General features: G+C 33.1%; 1 protein-coding gene across 1 annotated transcript; it reads left to right on the top strand.

Moving 5' to 3' along the window:
• The first annotated feature begins 427 nt into the window (after nt 1–427).
• On the top strand, nt 428–24,374 carry LOC130898112 (protein patched). Its single transcript, XM_057807172.1, has 6 exons — nt 428–816; nt 12,410–12,668; nt 12,748–13,015; nt 20,818–21,479; nt 21,542–21,978; nt 22,474–24,374. Exons 1-6 carry the CDS (start codon nt 700–702, stop codon nt 24,307–24,309), a joined length of 3,579 nt encoding a protein of 1,192 aa, XP_057663155.1. The 5' UTR covers nt 428–699; the 3' UTR covers nt 24,310–24,374.
• Nucleotides 24,375–25,202: the final 828 nt, after the last annotated feature.

The raw sequence follows: 25,202 nt of genomic DNA, 5'->3' as shown, positions 1-25,202 counted from the left end.
ATCAATTAAGTACATTTTATTTTGTTTTTTTATAGGTACATATTTCACTGTTAGTTTTTTATGTAAATATTTAACTCAAAATATAAATAACCCCCTAACGAAAATTTCAAAATTCTACGCTAATGTGTGGAAGTTTTTAATAAATTTTCAATAATATTGTGATAAAAAAAATATTCGCAGCGGAGCACCCCGTACAAATGAGGAAGTAGGTGAAATAGATTCCAGAGAATTATTTTCCTTGTAGAACATAAAAGATGAATTTATCAAGAAATCTATTCTCGTGAAAATATACAACGAGATGGTGACAAAAAACATAAGTAATAATATGATTTGGAGAATTTACATTCTAAACAGAATTGTGGGTGGTCCGGCTTCGGCCCCAGTCGACCGAGCTCGCTCAAGAATCAGAATCAAAGCAACCCAACCACACAAGACATCAGAATAACTGACTTCATTTTAGTCTGCGAGGTAACTCGATAAAGAGACGACCGTTTCTCGTTGTCGCAAGCCAACGTGATCAGTTGTTTACTTTCGAAAGCATGTTGAGTATACAGCTACGGAACTCTCGTGTTCTCCCTAGATGCTTTCGGGAAACTTCTAGTGCCAGTGCATGGTGCCTCCAGAGGGTCAGATGTGCAGTGTAAGAATTGCCGATGAGTGGGCCTGAGTGCTATCGCTGGAACCGTGTGTCCGTCGAGGATGGCTTCCATGGCGCCATCGGACTCGACGACGGAGTCTACACAGAGGCACGAGTCAGATCTTTACACAAGACCAGGATGGGTCGACGCAGATATCGCCCTAGGACAACTAGATCAGGTAATCATCTCTTAATTCGCTTCCTATTATCTATAATAACCACCGATAACAAACCCAAAACTATTCTATCAAGTACTCAAAACTTAACCTAATTTGCTACCATATATATATATATATATATATATATATATATATATATATATATATATATATATATATATATATATATATATATATATATATATATATATATACAATGAATGTAGATAGGAATCTCTTCCTGTGTTTTAAAATTGGCTCTGTCTGCTCCTCCGCGGTTCGGAAGTTTAAGTATTTCGGTTTGTAATGTTAATATTAAAACTACTACTAGTTAATTATAAATGAAATTTTATAGACTAAACTTTCTATTTAAATCAAAATATATGAAATTGATAATAAATAATAAGAGATCATAAAATTATTATAGTATCTTATTTATCTTAGCATTATCTACTGTGTGAGTGAATTTTTAAATGTGCGTCACTTCAAACTGCTTAAATAAATATAAAAAGATTGTAGGAGACTGAAAAATAAAAGACACTAATTAGCAAAGATATTATTGTGTTTTTACTTTTTTACTGATATTTGAAGTAAACTATAGTCACTAATAATTAAATTAATTATGTCGTAAAAAACTTAGTATTCTTTAGTGAATTATCACGATTTCCTTATTTAGTACGTAATAAATTAGTTTCGGCTCCATATACAGGGACATTCCAATTAATCCAACTTTGTTTATGCATTTTTAAAACTAATTTTTGGCATCTAATTATAAGTCATCAAAAATTATCGGGTTCAAGATTGATAACCTGAGGCTAACAATCAACACGCTTGCCTTAAATTTTTTTAATGATGTAATTTCTAGGAAAATTAGATTCTTTTGAATCTTTCAATCATTACCGAGATTAAATTGCATTGTAAACTTTACTATGTAGAATAAATGGAGCGAAAAGATGGTGTGGAACCAGTACGTATTTCGAATTGAAGAAAATAGCCCCCAGGTTCAACCTATCACTTCAAAGTAGGCCAGTCTAAATAACGAAAACATACAAAGTATGCTCTACAAATGAACTGAATCGAATATATTTTTTATAATCGAAAACAAAAAGATACCAATAGAATATACGTATTATTGAGAAAATTGTGTATTTTTTTTTCTAAAGATGTTACTAAGAAATCTTCTAGAAGACCACCCAAGTGGTATTATAATAAATATACCGAAAAGGTCAATATAAAATGGGAGGTAAAGAATCCCCACTCGACAACTGTTTATTTTTCTTTAAAAACATAGAAATAGGATATTATTTTCTGAAATTACTCCAATAATAAAGTTAGAACAAATCTATTTTAGTATCAGAGTTAAATTAATAAGTCTGGCCTAATGCCGCAGTCTTCTTAATCAGGTGTGATAGGTGATTTTGGAGCCAGACCTGATATTCGGTCTGTGGGCGATGCGCCGGTATTACGTTAGCCTTGGTAGGACCACCGGGTAAGCAGCGTGTGTGGTCCTCGGCTAGCTTAGCGGCTAAAGTTACCTGGTCCCCTTACCCCACCGCGATCTGCGCCTAGCTTCGTGATCCTACCCGTACCCCTACTCACTCGGTCCTTATGTTTCCGGAACCGAAAGTTCAACCCCTGTGATGTCTCAATCTCGTATGCTCTTTCGGTGCTGCCACTTTGTAATAATTATCCCTCATTTAAAGATTCTAAATAACTTTAATTTTTATTCTACCATATGGATTAGAATTTTGTATTAGATCTTTCCCACATAGATTATTATTATTATTATACAAAAATATTTTTGAAATCATCCCTTACCCTATTATTTAAGTAGTTATTTTTCTACTGCAATTTCATCTTATCAAATTATTTATTTGCATGAATATATTCAAAAGTAGTTACAGAATACACATGTTATAAAATTTTGTATGTTCGTATATTGTAATTATCTATACTTTTACTTATACTTCCTCTACTGTTTTACTTATAATTCCTCTACTGATATTATTAATATTAACTTTATTTGAATATCGGCAACAGTGTCTGTATTTGGTAGATACAGTCGATGCAGAGTCATGTTGTCGAACGTTTTCCTTTTTCAAAAGATTTTTAATACTGACAGCTGATCTTAGACAACGAATTTTTTGTACTTGTATTAAAAACTGTTTGTAAAAGTTCAATAAAAGGATAATAAAAAATTTTTCGGTTAGGGTCTTAAACTATATATGTTGACGTTATTATGGAATTCTCTTTTCTAGAAAAATTCAAGAGTAAGAACAAAATTAGCAGAATCCGTAATTAAGTATGTGGGTGCTTAATAATATGAACAATGTGATTCCTTGATAGCAGCTCAAAAAACATAACACCTTTGTGATCCCACCAAAGAGCTTTTTTTGTTGTTTTTCAGCTTTCGATGTGCTTTGTGCTGGTTCATCATGATCATTTTCGAACTATGTTACTGTACGGGACCTGTATTTTTCATCATCAGTGATGATTCTTTTCAAGAAATGATGGGTTTTATTTCGTTTAAGGAGCATATCGCAAATATTGATTCTTTGTGTTAAATGAATTTCTTTCAATTCGTGATGTACCCAAATATCAAGCTTCTTAACTAGCCAAAGACATTTTAAGTGTTTTTCAATTGTTGTGTACATGTAGCCTCTTCGCAACCTCTTGAGCAGTTATATGACGATCCTTTTCAATCATGACTCGGATTTGGTCAACAGCAACTCCAGAACGAAATTTATACCAATTCTGACACGTACGCTCTGTGAAGCAATCAGCATCATTTCCTTTTCCTTCCTTTACGAAAATGTTCGTTTCTACACTTCATTTAAAATTAACCCACAACTAATAGCTTCAATAAAAATCACGCATCTTGCTAGTTAAGTTGCGTCAATGTGACCAGTATCACATGGCATACGGCAAACTACAGCACTAACATAAGTTATTCAAAAAAACAAGGACCTCTATTAGTAAAAAGTGGAAGTACTGAGTTAACAACCCTATAAATAAAATGTCTAGTTCGGTATGAATCCAACCCAAGAAAATTCTGTTTACTTCTGCTCTCATTTTTGGTGGAATAATCGCATATTATATTCAAATTTCAATATGTGTTAATGAACCTTCTTACGTTTCTCTTTATTATGTTTAGTATTTCTACAAGTTTTGGATATATAGCCTAAATTAAATTTCATTTATAGTGTAACTTTTAATACTATTCTGTATATCGGATGGATTTTTGGTTAAAATTAATCTTGTGGTTCGTTTTCGCGTTTTATTTGAAATAATATTTATCTTGGCATTGTAACTTCGATGTTGTTTCCTCAGAAAGTTTCAGCAATACTATATTTATTAAAAATGGAATTAACATCTACTGTGTATTTAAGAAAAAAAAATTATAGATTGAAACCAACTCAGATTTATCTACGCTATATATGAGAACTGGAATTCATTTCAGAAAAACCTTGAGTGTTGTATCTCTCTACTTTAAGAACATATTTGTCCCACAACAACTCAATTGAGTTGAGATCGGGCGACTGCGACGGCCAAATCATTACTTCTTACTCAATTCTTCCAAATTCACAGCTTTGAAGAATGCTTGGGATCGTTGTCATGCCGACAGATACATTTTTTACCGATCAGGCTCTGCTCAGAACGTATTACATTTTCTTCTTCCTTCAAAACCCCTCCAATTTTCACCAGTCTCTTTCAATGGATTATGGGGTAGGCAAAAACTATTGACCGGTAATGTAAGTTGTAGAGATGCCACTCGTAGTAGTGTAGCTATTGGGGGTTTAGTTTTTTCTTAGGCACTTCAACTTAGCAGCTGCAGAGAATTATTTCACCACAAATTCACTAAAATTCACTTTGGTAAGCGTTGTAGATGAGGGGGACGTTCTAAAAATCGTGACTGGAATTTTACTTTGCAAATAAAGTGGGAGTTAGACAATAAATTTATTTCTTCTTTTGAAATTGCTGCTCCACGATAATTATGGCATGTTACACTACCCACTAAGTTATTGTAAGATATTGGTTGGGGGTTGATCGATTTTTCGACCGCTTTTCAAGCACTAGTTTTTGCTGGATTGATAACTTAGATAATTTGACAAAAAATAGCTAAAAATAATTGTATAAATATCTTTTTTAACCGGTATTGTTAAAATGATCAACATATTTCGCATGTATTTCCGAGCTGCCACGATGTAGTTGTTTCTGCGCCCGGCCTATTGCCCCTTCGATAAAATGTACTTAATTAAAATTTTTTCTACAGCAAATTGCTTAATTTAGCTGATTTATAACCTCATTCTTGATTCTCGTTCAAGAAACAACAAAAAAACAAATGATTATTAGTCGTGAGGATCAAGTAGGTCAGGGTCTTGTTCATGATCGAGGGCAAATAAGATGAAATACATATCTAATGTTATACTTAAAACTAACATAAAATCCCACATGAATCAAAAAATGAATTCTCAATGTAACAGAATTGAAATTGAGTTGAAATAGCACTCTTTTTAAATTTATTTGAAACCTTTTCTAGAAAAATAGTCCTCAACAATGACTGTCCCTTTTTCTAAATACTGTTTTGTCGTCTGTAAATAGTCAGAAATCACAGAAGTTACAACTGCCATTCAATATAAAATAGCAAAGCCATTCGATCATCGTCTAGTGCACGGATTCCCAAATTATTATAAGCGAAAGAACCCTTTTTCAAAATGAATTTATATTTCAGTTTTCCATTGCCAAATTATTTCAAATAATCCGTTTTTTCCATTAACACAAAATACTATCGAAATTATAAACTTTGCGTTTGGTTAAATGAGTGAACTTAATGTAATTAGTATAATTGATAATTATTTGAACAAATTACATAAAAAATAGTCACGTAGATTAGTATTTTATTTCAGGATACTGCAGAACTTCTAATAGGATTAGGCATATCTGGTAGTTTTGACAAATAAAATCGCCAAACTGTAACCTCTACTTTGTTAAACATATAAGACTAATAATTAATATCTATGCTACAATTTTGGATCTTTTTGTATCAAAAATTCCAACTCAAAGGTAGTTCAAAGTGTCTTCAGCGATCTTCAGTGAGCAAAAACAACTGAGAAAAGATTTAGTGTTCTTGAGATAGTTAGGCAAATAACCGAGAGTAGTTTGGATTTATATTGACAATTTTTTGCTCCTAAATCTTATTTTTCAATCGCGCAGTAATACTAAATTGTTACAGATAACACAACTAGTATTTTCAAAATTTCATATAGATCTATGTCGACCCCTGCGAAACCGATTTAGACCCCAGCAGGATGAGATAGAACATATAATAGGCTTACTTTTGAATAGTTTGGTAGCTTTCACTGGTTACTGTCTACTTGACTGGTAATTTTTTTAATTCATGCTTGTAGTAATGTCCCATCCATAGTAACACCTTTTTTATTTGGCTCAATTATTTCCAAATAGAGCTCAGCTTTCTTCTAATTTCTTTTATAGAAAAAATGCGCTGTTACTAACGTTTTGTCCGTCCGTCCGTTTGTAGCATCGATATCTACTCAAAGCAAGTTCAAGTTTTTTACATTAAATCCCTGTATAGCTGAAGATGTGCCAAAACGAAAGAAATTTTGAGCGTTATTAGGAAAAAAACAAATTAATCAAAATGTGGTTTTAAAGTCAGGTAAAAATTTAATGACATGTTGCGGTTTTATCAAAAATATTACTTGACATACTTGCATAATAAATTGATTAGTAGATCATCTACAACATGATTAACATCAAAATAAAAATCAGTTTATATATATATATATATATATATATATATATATATATATATACGCATCAACCTCGCAAGTTTATCTTAGTTTGCAGTCTACCAGGTAGTTCATAAGTTTCTTGAAGTAGCTTTCCAGTGAATGTGGTAATTGATTAATTTTTCGTTCATTATCATATTTTAAACAGTCAATTAAGAGGTGTTCCACTGTTAATTCACTATTGCGCATTGGTTTATAATTTCCCACTAATAGGTAGTCATGTGTGATACAGTATGTCCGATTCTTAAACGGTCACTTGTCTATTTATATTGTTGGAGTTATAATCGTGATAATTTTTAACTGTTTCGTAGGATTCATCTTGATTCTTATTTGCTTTTCCTTGCCATTTTTTTTGGATTTCCTTCTTAAAAAATGCTTTGAAATCGGTATGTACTATACAGTTATGAGTGATGGCTGCAAGATCCAGCTCGTTTGGGTACCCGGCCACTCGGGCAACAAAGGCAACGACGAAGCGGACTCATTTGCCAGACTGGGAATGGCGAACCCACCAATAGGCTCACAATCCATACTTGGTGTGGCCAAAAGCGCTCTTAACAGCCTTCTCGCAATGCGTGCTAGGCAGAAATAGATGGAGACGCCTGCTATGAACAAAGTGAAGGCCCACAACTGCTCCAGCTAAATAGACGCAAAATCAGACTAGTGATCGGACTTCTAACTGGACTAAGACGTCACATTCATACCATGGGCATCGCGGATGATTCGGAGTGCCGCTGATGCATGGAGGAGGACGAAACTGCAGATCACGTTATCTGTTAGTGCCCTGCACTTACACGGGCGCGGTTTAAACCCCATAACCTGCCTAACAACATCAAAGGGCTCAAGCCAAAGCGCTTAATCGGCTTCTCAAAGGACATCGGACTTTGGTGACGTCAAGAGGAGCACGACGGGCCTATTTGAAGGCACATGTGTCACGGTTTCACGGCCGCCCAAATCTACAAACTATGAACTGTCTAGTTACTCTTTACTGATTGTTCGTTGTTGTATGCATTTTTTGCTAATCCATTTACACTTTCATTTCCCTCTATTCCGGTGTGGGATGGAACCTACATGAAATTAACATTAATCTCGTTGTTTCTGCTAGCTCCTTAATATGAATGGCAATGGGATTTATTTTTTTTTCGATATTAGCTTCCCGAAAATGTTAAATTCCGGCGAATTCGGCAGTTGAACTCTGAACGATATTTTGAGTAATGAATTAATTATTATTTTTCAGTATTTTTGTTTCGATTAATCTAAGCAGTAACAGACTTATTTATATATTAAAGTACATTTTTCTCTGTTTAAATTTTTTATTATAACTACTTTGTATCCATAACTAACAGCATTATTTTGTCGTAAATTTTTATGGTTTTCTTGTCACAATCCTTCTTTTATAAATGTTTGGTATTACAAGAAACATAAAATCAAATAAAATATAAAAATCTTCCTTCATTTAAAATTCAATGGTTGTTAAGTCTTGACTGTATATTATTCCAATACGTAGGAGTGTCACACAACATTGTAGCTATCAAATTCTATCTTATGTTTGAAAAAGTTCCTGCTAATACCCACGCACATATTTTTACAATATATTTAATATACTCCCTCATATTCACTAGTTTATTCTGAGTAATGTTTTATTGATAGAAAAATATTCTCTATACAAACTATCTCGTTTCCCTCGTATTCGAACAGAATGAGAATTGTTTATAGAAAGGAGGACAAGGACCCCTTTAACGAGGGGTAAATGTACCAGTGCAGCTGCTCTCTCGAACAGTTTAAGTAGCCTAATGATTATTTCCAAGACAATAGGTTCATTGTTAGAGTGTATGTTTAGTCTTTTAATTACCAATAACATTTATGTAATATATGAACGCCAAAAAGTTTCAAAATAATCGTCAGAACGAGTACAAATAGTTGAATGAGTAAATACACCTCCTGTGAACGTTCTGTGCAGATTGAGTTATAACATTGCAATTTTAGTAACGTACGCGTGACTGACCAGTAGCGGCACACCAAAAATATTTGCTATTAATACGAAATACGAGGGCTGCTACTTAAGTTTTGAAATATCCAAATAAAAACGAATATTTATAATTGGGAATGGCTTTACTATTTTTCAAAATATTCTCCATTAATATAAAACACTTTTGAATTCGATTCAACCATTTTTTCCATTATGATTGAGGTACTACAAAACATGTGATTCGAACGCTTCTCCAGGTATAGAAAAACGTTGACTTCACAATTTTTGAAGAAATCATTGAGTTCCAACCAAGGACTGTACGGCGGATGACCCATCAATTCGATGTTTAGACTGTTCAAAAACGTTTTTGTTTGGACTTGTGTGAGAGCTCGCATTGTCTTGGTGGAGAATGGTCTTCTGCGATTGGTTTCATTGATTTTCTGTCAAACAAATGCTGGTGTATCATTCAGAATTGACCGTTCTACGTTGCTCTAAAGAAACGATGGCGACATGTCCAGGCGATCATTTCCTTCCAAATGCTCCGAGCGCAATCAACTTTTGTTGGATTTGGCTAATCTTGAAAGACTCATACCGTCGATTGTTGTTTAATTTCGGGTTCATATACAGAAATTCTTTATTCATCACTTGCCTCATTTAATTTTTTTCCACCTTTCTTTACAGAAATCGACACGAGCTTGTCTTAAGCGAATGTCAAATTATGTGGTATCCAACTTTTTCATGTTCATGCAATATTTGATGTTTGGGGGTGGAACTAATGCCCAATTATAACTCAATATCACGTTTTGCCACATAACGATCTTGCAATATCAGTTTACGCACAGCATCGATGTTTTCTGGCACAACAGCCGATTTTGGTCGCGACGTAATTCCAAGTTGAATGTTCAAGTATCTGTAAACAACTCAAATAGCACTCGTATGACCGAAGTACTTTCACCAGTAAAAATGCCAAACTTTATGTCAGATTTGACATATTCACATCAGTTTTGCCATATCTCAAAATTAAAAAGTTTCTTTTGCAACTATTCTTGGCTAATCTTATGAAATATAAATATATTTGAATTTAATAGGAATAAATATTTTTTGTTGATATGGGGTGTGATCAAAATATTATTTTATTATAAACAACACTTATTCAAACGTTGAATCAATTTCTAGAAGGATTCTTTCGGAATAGCATTTATCGAAACTTTCTCAATGTCAGAAATAGTGTGAACGCATTTCCTTTTGACACATATTTGAAAAAATCTAGAAGTTGTGGCCAAATCCCGCGTATTATTGTGTGTTGACATAATAAAGAAGAAACCCGTTGGCCTATTTTGCTTCATAAATATGTAGGCAAACATTCCAATACTCTCTTGTAAAATTCCGGCTCCCTTGTAACAAAATCCGATCGCACTATGCCTTAACAATCGAACAAAACAATAACGTTGATGTTCGGCTATGATGAACTGCCCTTTTTAGGAAAAAATGGGTCACTAGCCAGACTGAATACACTGTTTACACCAACACTCACAATTACATTGTCTGACGCGCGTTTCGATAACCAAGTTATCGTCTTCAGTGACTGAAGTCTACCTGGTGGTGTAGACAGTGTATTCAATATGAATATCACCAACGATTCCAAAAATTCCAACTTCGTCATAAAACCCAGATCTGCTAATCTGAGAATATTTCAATCTTGTGCACATTGAAACATAATATACTTTTTGCTATGTGGTGGATGGTCTTGGTACAAAGTTTGCAAATTATTTGTTAAAATGCTTTTCACGACCCTTTACCTTCACTTAGCTCTCGAATAGTCACCGATTAACATGTGTATCTACTTTTTGCACATTTTCATCTATTTTGTCCGTTTCTGGACTCTTAACATTTTTTGAGCTTCTTTAACTTTTGTCTAAACTGCTTCAAATATAATAGACATGTTCAAGTTTAATTTTACAACTAAATAGTAAATTCTGATGATTTCTCCATACAGATTTGCCTGAATCACATTGGTACTGTAATCATTTTTCTGTAGAACAAACGAAGCCTATTGTACTTGATATCGAAACTTTCTACGACTGAACTGGTGAAAATAGATCTTTATGAGCTCTTAACAATTATGATAATTATTATAAAGGAAATCTTCATAGAATGAGGCAATAAATTACACCAGGACCAGACTTTTATTGTAAATAATCAAAACTTTTAATTATCTCTTTATTACCAAAGTTAATTCATAATTTTTATTAGAAATCAATATGATTCATTTCAAAATTGACGGTATACTTGAAATATGTAATTAGGCCAATCCATAGATTTCCAAGTATCTAAACCAATCAAATTTTAGTCAGTTTGCAAGATAATCGGGGTAAGTTAGTAGTAGTATAGGACCACCTCGTAATCTTTTGTATAAAAAAAGTATTGTAGGGCTACTGATATCCCTGCACGCATTGTATTCGGAACCGTTGGTCCTTCGTAGAAGGACAGGCCCTCTTCGGAACATGAATAGTTCGGCTTTTATTAGAGATAAGCTCCAACAATTTGAAATGTTGTTTTTCTGGGAAAAACTATATCCACTGATTTTATAAATTCGATTAATTCGAACATGTCTCACTCTGCGCCATTTTCAGTTAAGTTTATAAAATTAATCGAAATTTTCTAGTTTATTAGTTGTTAAATTTTTTATCTAACATATTTGTTTAAAAAATTTTAATTAATAACAATAAATTATATTTATTCAACATTTTAATTAATATCCAATACTTTTTGATCAATTATGTTTAGTAATGGACAAAATTTATTATTTGCGAAAACTAATTGATCTCTTCTATGATTCCAAGAACCAAATAAATTCATTATGTTCCAAAGTAACTATCCCCATAGAATTCTCCACCTCTTTTGTGCATAGTACGCGGTATCGATATAGTCTTGGGTGGTCCTATGACGTCAGGCCGCATCTTGGGTGGTCTATATACCATGTTATGTTATGCACTGTTGTCACGTTGGACACGCCGACGGGTGATCTGCTACTTTTATAATTGTTGAGACCTGCTAAGATCGGAGACAACATAGTCTCCTTATAATTGAATTGTTTACGTAAAGGGGGTCTCGAGATATTTATTTAATGACAGTTCACTTTTTTTATTTATATTTAAAACTGTTTTGCATAATATATAATGTTGTTTGTTGTGATAGTAATAATTCATATAATACAAATAAAGTGTATAATTTTTTAAGTTAAAAATTGGGACTTTGTGGGACGTAGTTTTGCGTGAAATGAAATGTATTTTAAAAATACATTTAAAACCAGTATGCTACACAACGACGTAAGTAATAAAAAAAATTATATTCTATTTAAAAAAAAACTATTTTATTTTAATATACCTTTTGAAATGTTTTAAATATTTGGACCTAATTTTCAAAAACTATGTTCTTTTAACAGGGGGGATTTTTTTAAATTTTGTATTATTCATTTGATAAAAAAGAATTGGAAATGTAATTTGACAACGTGGTATGTTCCTATTCAAGTAGAACTACCAGGTTAGACTAGAAAGTTCTTGCTATGAATGTGACACACAAATAGTTGATGACCAATGCCTGCGGCAGTTTCTTATAAATAGATTCTCTAGTAAATTTTCGCATCTCAAATTATATGAATTTGTTATTAATTTTCTTATATTTAACTTCTCGGACATTTTCACGAAAAAAAAGCATATTTTCTCTTCATCTTTAACAAGTCAAAATGTTGAAATACAAATTCCTGTGAAGCTCTTTTTGTTTTTTCTACATTGATATATTTCTTGATACCTGTCATAAGTTTTTATAATTTTTGTTTCAGGGAAAAGCACAAGGAGATCGAGGAATTTTGTGGGTGCGAGGTCGAATTCAGTCGCAACTTCATATTCTAGGGAAGATTCTAGATACCCATGCTGGAAAAGTTCTCTTCGTAAGCATTCTAGCGATTGCAACCTTCTCAGTAGGACTGAAGAGCATGACGTTCCATTCGAATATCGAACTACTTTGGGCGGAACCTTCTACTACACCAGAGACTTTACCACCAGAAATGCTTTCTACTCATCAAATGGTTCTACAAACAGGTAACGGAAATAAAATATTTTATACAAGAATTTACATCTTAATAACCATCTTTTAAGTGAAAATGATGTTTGTCTGCAGGCTTAGATCCGGACATGGACCTCTTGAATCCCCACGGCCTCCTTGAACATTTGACGTTAGTTCAAAAGGCAACACAGGTTACAGTTACGATGTTCGATATAACATGGCGGTTAAAAGATTTTTGTCAATCGCCTAGTATTCCAAACTTCGATCTCCAGTTTATTGAACAAATGTTCGAAAACATGATGCCTTGTTCCATTGTAACACCTTTGGATTGCTTTTGGGAAGGATCAAAATTACTTGGGCCCGACTATCCTGTATATATACCGTAAGTATATAATTGCATATAAAATTGAAGAATCTAATATTGTTAAAGGAAGACACTTGGATTGTAATAAATAGTAATCTCTTGGTGCAAGGTACGGACTAAATGCTGGATATGTTAAGAGTTCAACACTACCAATTTATTACATCTTATTTCTTCCTAACTTTCTCAGTATGTGATTTAGCATTATCTTGTAAGAGAACCCGTTTTCGATTAACTAAATCTGGATATTTCTCCGATAAAACCACAAATATTCGCTGTTCACTATATTCCTCGACTATCTGGAATGATTCGAAGTACACTAAACCTTCATAAAACTTTCCGTTCGAATTGTCCTCCTTTTGCGACAGGTTCTGGCAATTATCTTTTGTCTCCACTGATTTTTCATGATAGGGTTGTCATCGCAGTGACAAAGACAAGGAGTTACTTAGACACCTCTACTTAAATCTCGATTAATTCTTGTGTCACTATTTGAGAATTTTTATAGATCTTACGTAATGGTTTTAAATGGCGATGTCTTATATGTTTAGAAGGTTTAAGGCATTCCCATAAAAGTTTGTATTCAACTATTTCTCTTTTATTATCAATATCTTACGCAAGTGGACGACCTGAGCTTCAAATCTTCACTATTAAACCGATTAAAATAACGCTGTGCTGTTCGCTCATTAACTGTGTCTTCTTCTTCAATTTCTTTTATTTACATAGCTGCTACGGTTGCTTTGAACTCTTATATCCAATAATGTCTTAACAAGTAAAGCATTACTCTGTACACCCTCTGTATAATTGTCCGCCATCTACTACCGTCGCACTAAAATAAGGCACTTAAATTATATTCTATCTACGAGGTGTGCCTAAAAAGCTGCATAAACAGTAAGTATGCGCTAATGACTAACGACTGAAACCTTTTCTCTCTAATGCGATATCTACCGTTTCTGTAGATAAACCAGTGTAGCCGTAGTCTTCGTTTGTATAGAAGCTGTTTTTCTGTTTTGCCATAAAAATGATCGACGTAAAAATAGACCAACGGATTGTTGTGATATTTCACACGAAACTTGCAACTGAAACGGTGATCTTGTTCGATCTGACTGTGGTTTACGTATTCGTACGATTCCTCATTCCGCACTGTCCGTCACGAACTTTGTAGCCGAGTGCAACATCCCAGTGTTAGACTCCCACATTCGCCGGATCGTGCACCGTGCGATTTCTACGTCTGTCCTAAGGTCAAATCTGTATTAAAAGGAACAATATTTGAGTCTGTTGAAGCTGTAAAATATAAAATAGCGCGCGTCCTGAAGGAACTGTCGTGAAGACTTCCTGCACTGTTTCGAACAGAGGAGGGGTATATATTGAAGGTGATAATAAATAAATATACATAATATATCGGTAGTCTCGTTATTCAATAGCCACACCTCGGTATTTGTGATGTTGTCATAGTTTTTTGTTTTTCTTTTCGTAGTATTAATTTCTGAACAAATTAATGGAAATACTAAATCGTTCAATATGTCATCATAGATATTTAGAATTAGTATAGAGTGGAGAATAAGTTGATATTGGTTTTTATTCGTCGCTAAAAGTCTCGAAAATTCTTAAAACAAACATTTTTTCATCATTTTTGGCCAACAAATGTTGGTGTACCATTCAGAATTGGCCGAATAAACACGACCACTTACTTTGACGTATTTTGTGCGTCAATAACTTTGGATAGATGATTGTTTCAAATATCTGTAAACAAATAAAAAAGCACTCGTATGACAACATGTTTTGAGTACCATTAGAAATGTTAAACTTATTATAGCGATGTCAGATTTGATATATTCACATCTGTATCGCCATGTCTCAAAACTTATGTAGCAACCCTCGTACTTTGTCGATTCAAATAAGATTATTTTGCACGTTTTCGAATGTTTTTATCCCTTTTTACAATTTATTTTATTTTGGGATGCTTGTAATTCCGTAAAAAAATTTATATCGTGATGTACGATGTGTGATCAAAAAAGGGTTACAAGTCGAATATTTATTTAATGATGCACAGTAAACGAGCCTAACAAGATGTCTCGAGACGATGCTTTGTTGGTTTAATCCACGTCGAAAGTCTTAGAAAATCATCACGCGGAAATATTCGCGATTTTATTCAATTTTTTGACCAAGATAAATGTTTCAAGTATCTGTAAACAACTCAAAGAGCACTCGTATGACAACACGTTAATAATGTCAAAGTTTATGATGGCAAAGTCAAATTTGACATATTCACATCATTATTGCCATATCTCAACACTCAAGTAGCATCCCTCGTATATAACATTTAAAATACTTTTTCAAAATTTATCAAGCACCAAATTATGCTAGAAAATATTTCATATATTTAGTTAGAACCAGATATTTTTTAATCACACTACACAATTCAAAAGTATATCAATTGTAGAATGTTCATCACATCATCTAAACTTTCTTTTTCAATTGAATGGGCAATATATCGTGGAAATAATTAGACTATGCAGTCTTTTTCATCTTTTATTTAACTTTCAATGCTTTTATCTAACAAATTCTATTTGGACCAACCCTAACCTCTTCTAAATTATTCTCGAAAAAAACATTCTGTCAAAGTTCTTAAGGCTAAGTTATGCAACCCTACAACAAATTAATCTTAAGGCCTGTTTACACAGATTTTAGCGTATACTAGCACAATATAGGCAAACGAATTTCTATATTAAAAACTTTTTTCGATTTAGTACCACGTGTTGAGATCGACAACTCTACTTTTATACAAAAAAGATCGTGTTTCAAAAAGATAATTTATTACACCTGGTCACATTTCACAATTAAACTAATAGAGAAATTCCTAGAATTCGTCTTTGTTAACCGCACCTGTCAAATAATAAAGAAGGAAGATGCGTAGTTTGACGGAAATACAATCACAGACCTTACGTGATTTATGGGCGTACCCGAGAAAGATTTGAACGGTACGACATATTTCAGAATCTTCAAAAGTTATTCTGTAACGCTACCAAGGTCAGTCATTGTGTTGAATAGAAATAAAAACATTTATAAAGTAAAAGTACCGTTGCTATATTCAATCACGAAGTTATGCCTGTAAAAACCGTTTTCAGACCGGTTCTAAGTCACATTAATATAATTAAATTTTATTATATATATATATATATATATATATATATATATATATATAAAATATTAAAGTATATATTAAATTAAATTTACCGATACCTAATATTTTTGCGTCTGATTTATTCTTGTAGGCTAATTCGGTCCTGTTCAAAACGTCTGTTGCTTAATCTTGTAACATTAAATTTGAAAAAAAGTTATTTTTTCCCCACAGGCCATTCGGTTCTTCTTTTGGACATAGGCATGCCTTCGGCTTACCACCGGTAATTACTTAATACTGGCCTTAATAACATTTAATAACTAAATTATTATTGTTGAATCAACATTTCGTTTTACGTTTTGCAACTATGTTTTATGTGTTTTTACGAAAATATCGAATCTTCATCTTCTGAAATATTTCCAACAGAGTGAATTAAAAGGTAAGATGAAAAAATGTCCCACTGGGGTGGATCGAAAATCGACAGGTGTGCGCACCCCAATTTTGCCTAATCGAGCGGTATTTTATCCCCTCTAAACAAGAACATCGTTTTCAAGCTGTTGGGTTATTTGTTATATTTCCATTCCCCGCACAATATTTAATATTTTTCTATCAATTTAGAATTTTTTATCACATGAACTTGTTATATATACCGTTTGTTGAACCGTTTTACCCTTGACAAGAAATACAATCTGGTATTCTCTAGAAAAGAAAACATTCTTAGAAATCTAATGCATAAAGGAGGTAATTTACTCTTTCAAAAAAGGTCTAAAGTCAGGATTATTACCATGTTCATTTAACTTGATTCCAGGTAGGTGAAAGAGCGATTATCATAATGAAGTAACTACCAAGAATTGCAAATGTTTACAAAAACTGTCAAGATTTGCGTTTAAAGTAAAAATTTTGTATAAATCTAATTTGCCTTTCAATAACCTTATTACAATACGCCGCAATTAATCAAATAGAATGAATAAACCACATGCAGAAAAATAGTTAATCGCCACCTCATATTTTCTACAAGTTAATAATATATTTTGTAATGTGGATGATTTTCAAATCAAATTTGCATTCACATAAGAATTATTTAATAAATATTATTACGAAATATTTATATTGTCGCTATCTTTAGGTAGATTCGAATAACAATCATAGAAATCTCTACGTACTGACAAATCCATAGATAAACTACAATCAAAGTTAAAAATTTGAATCATAGTTGAGCACTTTTATGGCTCAATTGATCAGTCGTACAAGAACACAATAGGAAAAAGAATTTTAAAGTAGAATTAGACCACGATTAAGTTCCAATATTAGTTCAAAATAAAGTTAAAGGTCTAAAAGTAAGTTTAGATGTTGAAGTGATTCAGGTTTTAAGTCTAAAAGTGGATCAAAATCCTTTTAAATGTTTGAAAGTAAGGCAAGATTACGTTCTAAAGGTCCAGATCCCGATCAAGGAGTGGTTCTAGTTAATTAATCACATTTCAAATTCAATAACCAATCTGAATCATGTTCTAGATCTAAAAATGCATCTAGATCATGTTTTAAGTCTAAAATGGATCAATATCACATTCTAAGAAGATTTTAGGCCCAGATAAACATCTTAAAACGATTTTTAATCAATAAAAATCTAAAATAAAACCACTTTTTACTGAAAATTGAACTATTGAGGAGAAAATCAATGTCTAAAAAAAATCAAGATTATTTTCCAGATTTAAAAGCAAACCTAGATAATGTTAAGGTCTAATAGTAGTTCAAAATAAAGTTATAAGTCTAAAAGAAAGTTAATATGTTAAGAGTAGATCCGGTTTTAAGTCTAAAGGAACTTAAGGTTACCTTTGAGGTCTTAAAATGTATGTAGATCTGATAGAAAATCTAGTTCACCTCCATATCCGAAATAAGACCAAGCTCTAGGTATAAAGAAGGATGAAAATCAGTTATCAAGGACAAAACAATGTTTTTAAATAATTTGTGTTTCAAAGTTTGCACAGTTTTTGTGAACGAATGTAATGATATAATAAATATTAAACCAATTTCATGTTTTCAAAAAAATAGGTGACATAGATACTACCAATAATTTCAAGAATAGATTAAAAGACTATTTTAAACTTATTTTCGTTTCCTATGAAGTTTACTTTTAATACTGTAAGTGTATCAAAATTGTGTAAAATATTTCCACACTAATTTATAGTCTAAAATGAAGTTTATTGATTATTTCAGCAATTACATTCGTTACTTGTGGTTTTATGTTGACAATGAAAGACCGTTTCTCAGTGTTTATAGCAAAAGTTAAGTTACGTGATGCAAATAAATAAACTAACGATTAATTGTCGATTCCTTACGTTTCTTTGAATTTGAATAATTTACTTTTATTTAAAAAAACTCACTACTGCTTTAGCGTTATTACGCATTTTAAAATGTTGTTTAGAACGTTACATAATTCCCCTGTATAATAAACTTTTTCTTGTAAAATTTATTGCAGTATAAAAGTAGTTTGTTATACATATACACAAAGAAGAATATCTCATAAGGATAGTTGATAATGGTTTTTCTTCTATTCTTTTGTAGAGGGTTGCTACTCAAGTTTTGAGATAGACAAATGAAAGCAAATATTTATTATAATTCTCACTTCTGCATGCGTTTGAAGCGATTGTGGAAGCATTTCTTCCATTCCGATTATGGTACCTCCAAAATATGTGATTTGAACGCATCAACCGCTTCTTCAGCTGTAGAAAAACGTTGACACGCGCACAACAGCCGATTTTGGACGACGAAATTCATCATGGAATTCAGAAAAACGGCGAAACACGGTTATTCGAGATTATCATCAAAAGTCGAAGCGAGGTGACCGGCTGTTGGTTTAATCCACATCAAAAGTCATTCAAATCAATTTTTTACCAAGATGAATGTTTTCAAGTATCTGTAGACAACTCAAATAGCACTCGGACGAAAATACGTTTTGAGTACGTTCACCATTAAAAATGTGTCAACTTATGTCAGATTTGACATATTCACATCAGCTTTGCCATATCTCAAAATCTATTTTCGTATTGTTATATTTCCAATAATTTATTTATAAACATTATTAATTTTCATAAGGCCGTAAACCGGTATGTTATTAATTGAATATGTAAATTTTTTATAGTTCCTTTCATTCGCAGACCACACAACCATTTGCAATAAAAATCATTTGTAAAATCAGCCGTATACGGCATAGGACCGGCGCTACGTATTTTGCCGCCCAAGTAGCGCAATGTGCATTGTTGCATCTTAGTCGTTAAAACCCCGATTACCATAAGTTCAGAATTGGAGTTAGTTAATATGAGAATACAATGTTTGATGTTTCATTCAAATGGAATTCTTTATTCTCTTGAATTTTTTACTTGAATTTCTACTTTTATACTGTTCTCGTATGAGAGATTTATTGAATTACGTTTCCGCTCAAGTCACCAACAAAAAACAAATTCTATTATCAAGTAGCTTATGAAAATATTTCGAGTTTTGTAAGATCGACCCTGGAGCGATGGGGCTATGTATATATAACGTGACAGACATGTGATATCTGCAATCTCCATAAAAACAATTAACATTTGTTTATGTTTAACATTCATTGGAAATTTAAATAACAATAATTTGATTTCCAAAGTATCAGAACCCCCGTCCCCAATAGGTTAATAGATCCATTTTTAGGAAATTAGGTCATTTTTTCTCGGTATTTCTCTTTTTCCCCTCGAACTTCATTTTTCGAGTATACTTTAGTTTTGTTCTTATTAACTATTATATATTCTCGATATATTGCTAAATAATTTCTTTTTTTATATCTCATCTTTTCTCTTATATCTTCTTTAGTATTGATCTGTTTCACTAGAAATAATCTGCCTTCTCAAACTCAAAAGTACCTTCATTTACATTACCGGTCAAAAGTTTTTGCCCACCCTATACTTCTATTATTTTGGTGGACAATTTTGGCACAATTTCGAAAAATAATCGTCGACTATCTGGTTCCATTCGTTTTACAGGATATTCCAAAGACCTCATGGAAGTAGCTGCTTTCTGATTTCCCTGTCCCATTTGTTCCACAACAACTCAATAGGGTTGAGCTCGGGCGACTGAGACGATTAAATCATTATTTTCAGTACATTATTTCTTCCCAATTTTTTCAAATAATCTTTGAACAGTATCTAACATACGTTCTTCCTTTGAACTGCGCACAAACACTGTTTTTTTAGACCCAAAAACCTCTAACTTTGACTCATCACTCCATAAAAGTATCTCCTACTCTTCATGCTTCCAATTTTTATGCTCTTAAGCCCACTTCAACTTCTCAATTTTATTTCTTAGATTCATTGATCTGAGCTGTTATCTCTGGACCTGTGAGTCGTCGATCACGTTCACTGATCAATAGAACACGTTTATCTTCAGTGGTTGTGGTTTTTCGAGGCCGCTCTGAACGTTTTTTCTATCGCCAAAGCTCCTGGGGGATGCATATTTTGTTGTAGTCCACGGTAGGTCAAGGTATTTTTAATTAGGCCGCAATGGTACAGTTACTTTTCCGTTACTTTACAGTTTCCGACCTTCGCTTGCCAATATGAAAGAGAAATTTATCATGGGGTGGGCAAAAACTTTTTACTTTTTTAGTGTACATATACTAGTTTGATATGAGTTTTGAAGTTGTTAATTTTACCCAACAGAATTTTTGTTTTTATTGTAGGTATAGTATGGGTAACCAAATAAAATGGTCGAATTTAAATCCCAGTGAATTAGTATCCCAAATAAAATTAAAAGAATCCCATTTCGACTATCATTCGTTAGAAGATTACTTGAAGCGTGCTGGAATCACAACAGGATACCAAGAGAAGCCCTGCCTGAATCCCAAAGATCCCGAGTGCCCCGATACAGCCCCTAACAAAAATCATACTCATCCCCCAGATATCGGAGCTGAACTTACAAGCGGTTGCTATGGTTTGGCGGCCAAATACATGCATTGGCCGGAAGATCTAATCGTGGGTGGTGTACAAAAAAACAAAAGTGGATATATAAAGAAAGCCAAAGCATTACAAACAGTCGTTCAGCTAATGGGTGATCACGAGCTATACGAGTTTTGGTCTGATAATTACAAAGTACATCACATAAGTTGGAATAAGGATAAGGCTAGTATTGTTCTTAATGCTTGGCAAAAAAAGTTCGCTGATGAAATAGATCGTCTGTCCAGAAGTAACCCATCTTCATCTTACGTATTTTACACATTCTCTACTGCCAATGTTAATAAATTGTTGAAGGAATACTCCAGATCTGATTTGCTCAAATTAGGTATTGTGCTTGGGGTAGCTTGTATTTATGGTTGGGTAGCTCACTCAGCTTTAGCCTCTCTAGGTAAATAATAATTTTTTTCAACAATACGAGAACATTGTGATTGAATATTTGTTTTATTGCAGGTGTTCTAGTCTTAGCGAGTTCAACAGCAGCTGCATTGGGCGTGTGTAGTCTCATAGGTCTCCCTATGAACCTGTTGAGCACTCAAGTGTTACCCTTTGTAACTGTAGGACTGGCCCTGCGTGAAATGTTTCTTATATTATCGACTCATACGCGAAAACTGTTACCTGCAGAAGTGTTAAAACGGACAGGACCTAGTATTATATCCGCGGCTCTAATAAACTCTGGTGCTTTTATCGCCGCCGCTATTCTGCCCATACCCGCGTTAAGAGTGTTTTGTTTACAATGCGCAATTATGATCGTCTTTCATGGTACCGCACTTCTGGTCATTTTCCCTTCCTTTTTAGCACTACAGCAGCGATGCAAGAAAGCTGACATGCCTTGCTTCAAATCGGAAAACAAACCAAAAATAACAAATAATAACAACAATCAAGACGTGGTAAGTATTTTTTCAGCTCATTTGCAATTCAAATTTACATTCTACTAACAAAACTATATTTCCTAATATTAATTTCTACACATTGTGGATACATACTTGCTTACAACGATTGTAACACTCCTTGTATCGTTCTACCTAAAGCCCGTGGTTGTTTTATGCTTAAAATGTGTAACTGATGAACCATCGAGTTTACTGCTCATCCCACATTAAAAAACACAATAGCAATGTGTAATTACTTTGATAAAACTCAAATTGGTCCAACTACAAAATTAAGACAAGTAACAAAACTAACAGAAACATATTCTTTGTTTGCCTCCCAGCAGCCATATTGTTTTCTTTTTAACAGAATGCTGGAACGCCCTATTAACCTCTAATAAAAACATATTGATGTACTGGTAGTCATTACCCCTCCAGTAATAACCTCTAATTTTAATGACAGACCACGATGTGGTGGTCTCTTATATCTATTTCTGTAAAATGGTTTTTTTTTTCCAGGAGCACGGAAGCAGTTTACTCACTGCTGAGAAAGTTTGCCAACAAAAGAAAGGATTGATACCCTGGTGCGTGACCCGCTATCTAGCGACAGTATTATTCCGGCCATTCGTAAAGGTTCTCATGTGCCTCACTTATGCAGTGCTAATCATTTTTTGTGTATTTAACGGACTAAAACTAGAATTCGATGTAAGACTTTCTACATTTTTACCGAAAGTAACGCAAGAGTACAAATATTTAGAAGCCCAAAATAAATTTTTTGGATTTTATAATTTTTATTTGGTTACCACAGAGCTGGAATATCCTCTGAATCAACCTCTTCTTTATGAGTATCATTCCTCTTTGACACAAGTTCCCCACGTTTTAAAAGATTCGAATGGTGGTCTCAATATGAACGACTTTTGGTTGGCGAATTTCAGAGACTTCTTAATTGATTTGCAACAAGAATTCGATTATAATAGAAATAATAGTTGTTTAAACAGCGAAAAATGGTTTCCGAACGCCACCGAGAAAGCAGTATTAGCCTTCAAATTATTGTCGCAGACAGGAGTTGTACAATATCCTGTCGATAAAAGTCAAATATTTAAAAAAAGACTGGTTCGTAATAATATTATAGATGCTAACGCTTTTTACAATTATTTATCAGTTTGGAATAGTAACGACCAAATATCTTACTCCAGTTCTCAAGCAAACCTCACACCGAAACCGTTTCAGTACTACAGTTCTAATGTAGAATTTGATTTAAAAATTCCGAAATCTCAACCTCTCGTATATACACAAATGCCATTTTATCTTAAGAATTTAAGAACTACCTCTAGTATTGTCAGTACCTTAAAGCAAATAAAAGATATATCTGAACATTTTAATAGCAAGGGGTTGAAAAATTACCCGATAGGTCTTATATTTGCCTATTACAATCAATTTTTACTCATAGATAGATTATTAGCGGCACAATTTGTTTTAACTCTTCTTTCTGCAGCGATTGTTGCGTTCGTTCTCGTTCAGTGGATAAAACTTTGGTGTGCTCTTTTCAGTACGTTAGCCTCTCTACTATTACTCTGTCTGGTAAATATTAACGCCCTTAGTGGTACTATTGGAGCACTTCATTTTATAATAATTAGCAGAAATATATTTTTAATACTAACCGGCTATTTAAGTGCTATTGGTAGTAGAGAACGTAGAGTGAGATTGTCTATGGAAGTAAATTCTGAACCAATATTAAAAGGTGACATAGGATTATTGCTATGTGCAGCAGTATTAGCAAGTTCACAATTTGAATTCATCCACTATCACCTATTCACTTTAATATTAATATCAGTTTGTGGTTCGTTAGCTAATTCGTTCGTATTTTTTCCATTACTATTAGCACTAATTGGTCCAAAAGGTGAATTACAACCTATTGAGCATACAGATAGGATATCGACACCACCACCTTTAGTACCCTCTCCTATCCCCATCCGCAACACTACCTTCACGAAGCCTCCAAAACGTAATACCTCCAGCAAAACCACAAGAGAACCTAGCCTCACAACCATCACAGAAGAGAGTTGTAACCAGAGTATTGTAGTTGAACCACAAGTCACTGTAGAATACAGTAGTCCTGAATCCAGCTCTAGTGGTCCCTTCACGACAAAAGTCACTGCCACTGCTAACATAAAAGTAGAGTTGGTAGCCCCTGTATATAGATCCAGTAAGTGCAACAATAAGTGTCATCGATCGTTTAAGTGCGACAGGCGGAAAAGACAAGAGACAGATAGACAAAAACAGCAGTGTAGATGCTGTAAAGACTCTAATAGTAGTGATAGTAATACAGAGACTGAGCAATGCCCTAGTAGCTAGCATTTTGTTACCATGTAAGGAATCAGTGTAAAATATGTTTATATTGAATATATGTATACCAAGCATTTATTTATTTAAAGATGAACCATGTAAGATAGCTAATCGAATTACAAATTAATATTTATGATATATGCGGAACTATGTTGAACTTTGTAGATGTGGAGAGTGAAATTGTAAAATTTTTGCCTATTTTTAATTTTTTTTTATCAAAAAAGCTTTTTTTCGAGTTCTCAAAACATTACAGTTCATATTTAATCCAAAATTTATTGTAATTTATATTTTGCTTTTCAATTTCAATTTTTCAACGTTAATCACTTGGAGGGGACGAGAAAATAAATTTTACATTATTTTTAATAAAAAATGTTTATCGATCTCATAAATAGATGAAATTTAATTCCGATCTAATAAATTATAACAATTTCCATACTTAAAAGTAACAAACAATCTCTTGTTGGATAAATTTCCAAAAATTTCTCCTTATTTGAACCTGAACAAATATCGCAGAAACGCGATTTTTAGGTAAAATGGCAACTTTCTTCAAGGATGAAGAATACAACGACAATCTAGAAAGTTTTTAAATGTTGTGAAATGTTTTCGAATAGCATCAAAGACTTTTTAGAAGCTTCAAAAGGGCAAAGCTCTCAGTTCATATATCTTAAATAGCACGACTTAGGTAAAAACGTCAGCACTCTTCATAAACTAGAATAGAACAACATTCCAGAATGTCGTGGGATGCTATCCAATACCACCAAATGTTTTAGACTGTCTAGAAGCTTCTACAAAGCGAAACTTCCAATTCATATATCTTCAGTATTAATCTCTTTTGGTAAAAACAGGAACTCTTTTCAAGAATAAAGAATAGAACATTCCAGAAAGTTCTGAAATGCTTTCAA

The sequence above is a fragment of the Diorhabda carinulata genome, chromosome 1 (genome assembly GCF_026250575.1).
Source record: "Diorhabda carinulata isolate Delta chromosome 1, icDioCari1.1, whole genome shotgun sequence".
NCBI lineage: Eukaryota > Metazoa > Arthropoda > Insecta > Coleoptera > Chrysomelidae > Diorhabda > Diorhabda carinulata.
The sequence above is the reverse complement of the archived record's forward strand: the minus strand, read 5'-3'. Positions and strand labels throughout refer to the sequence as shown.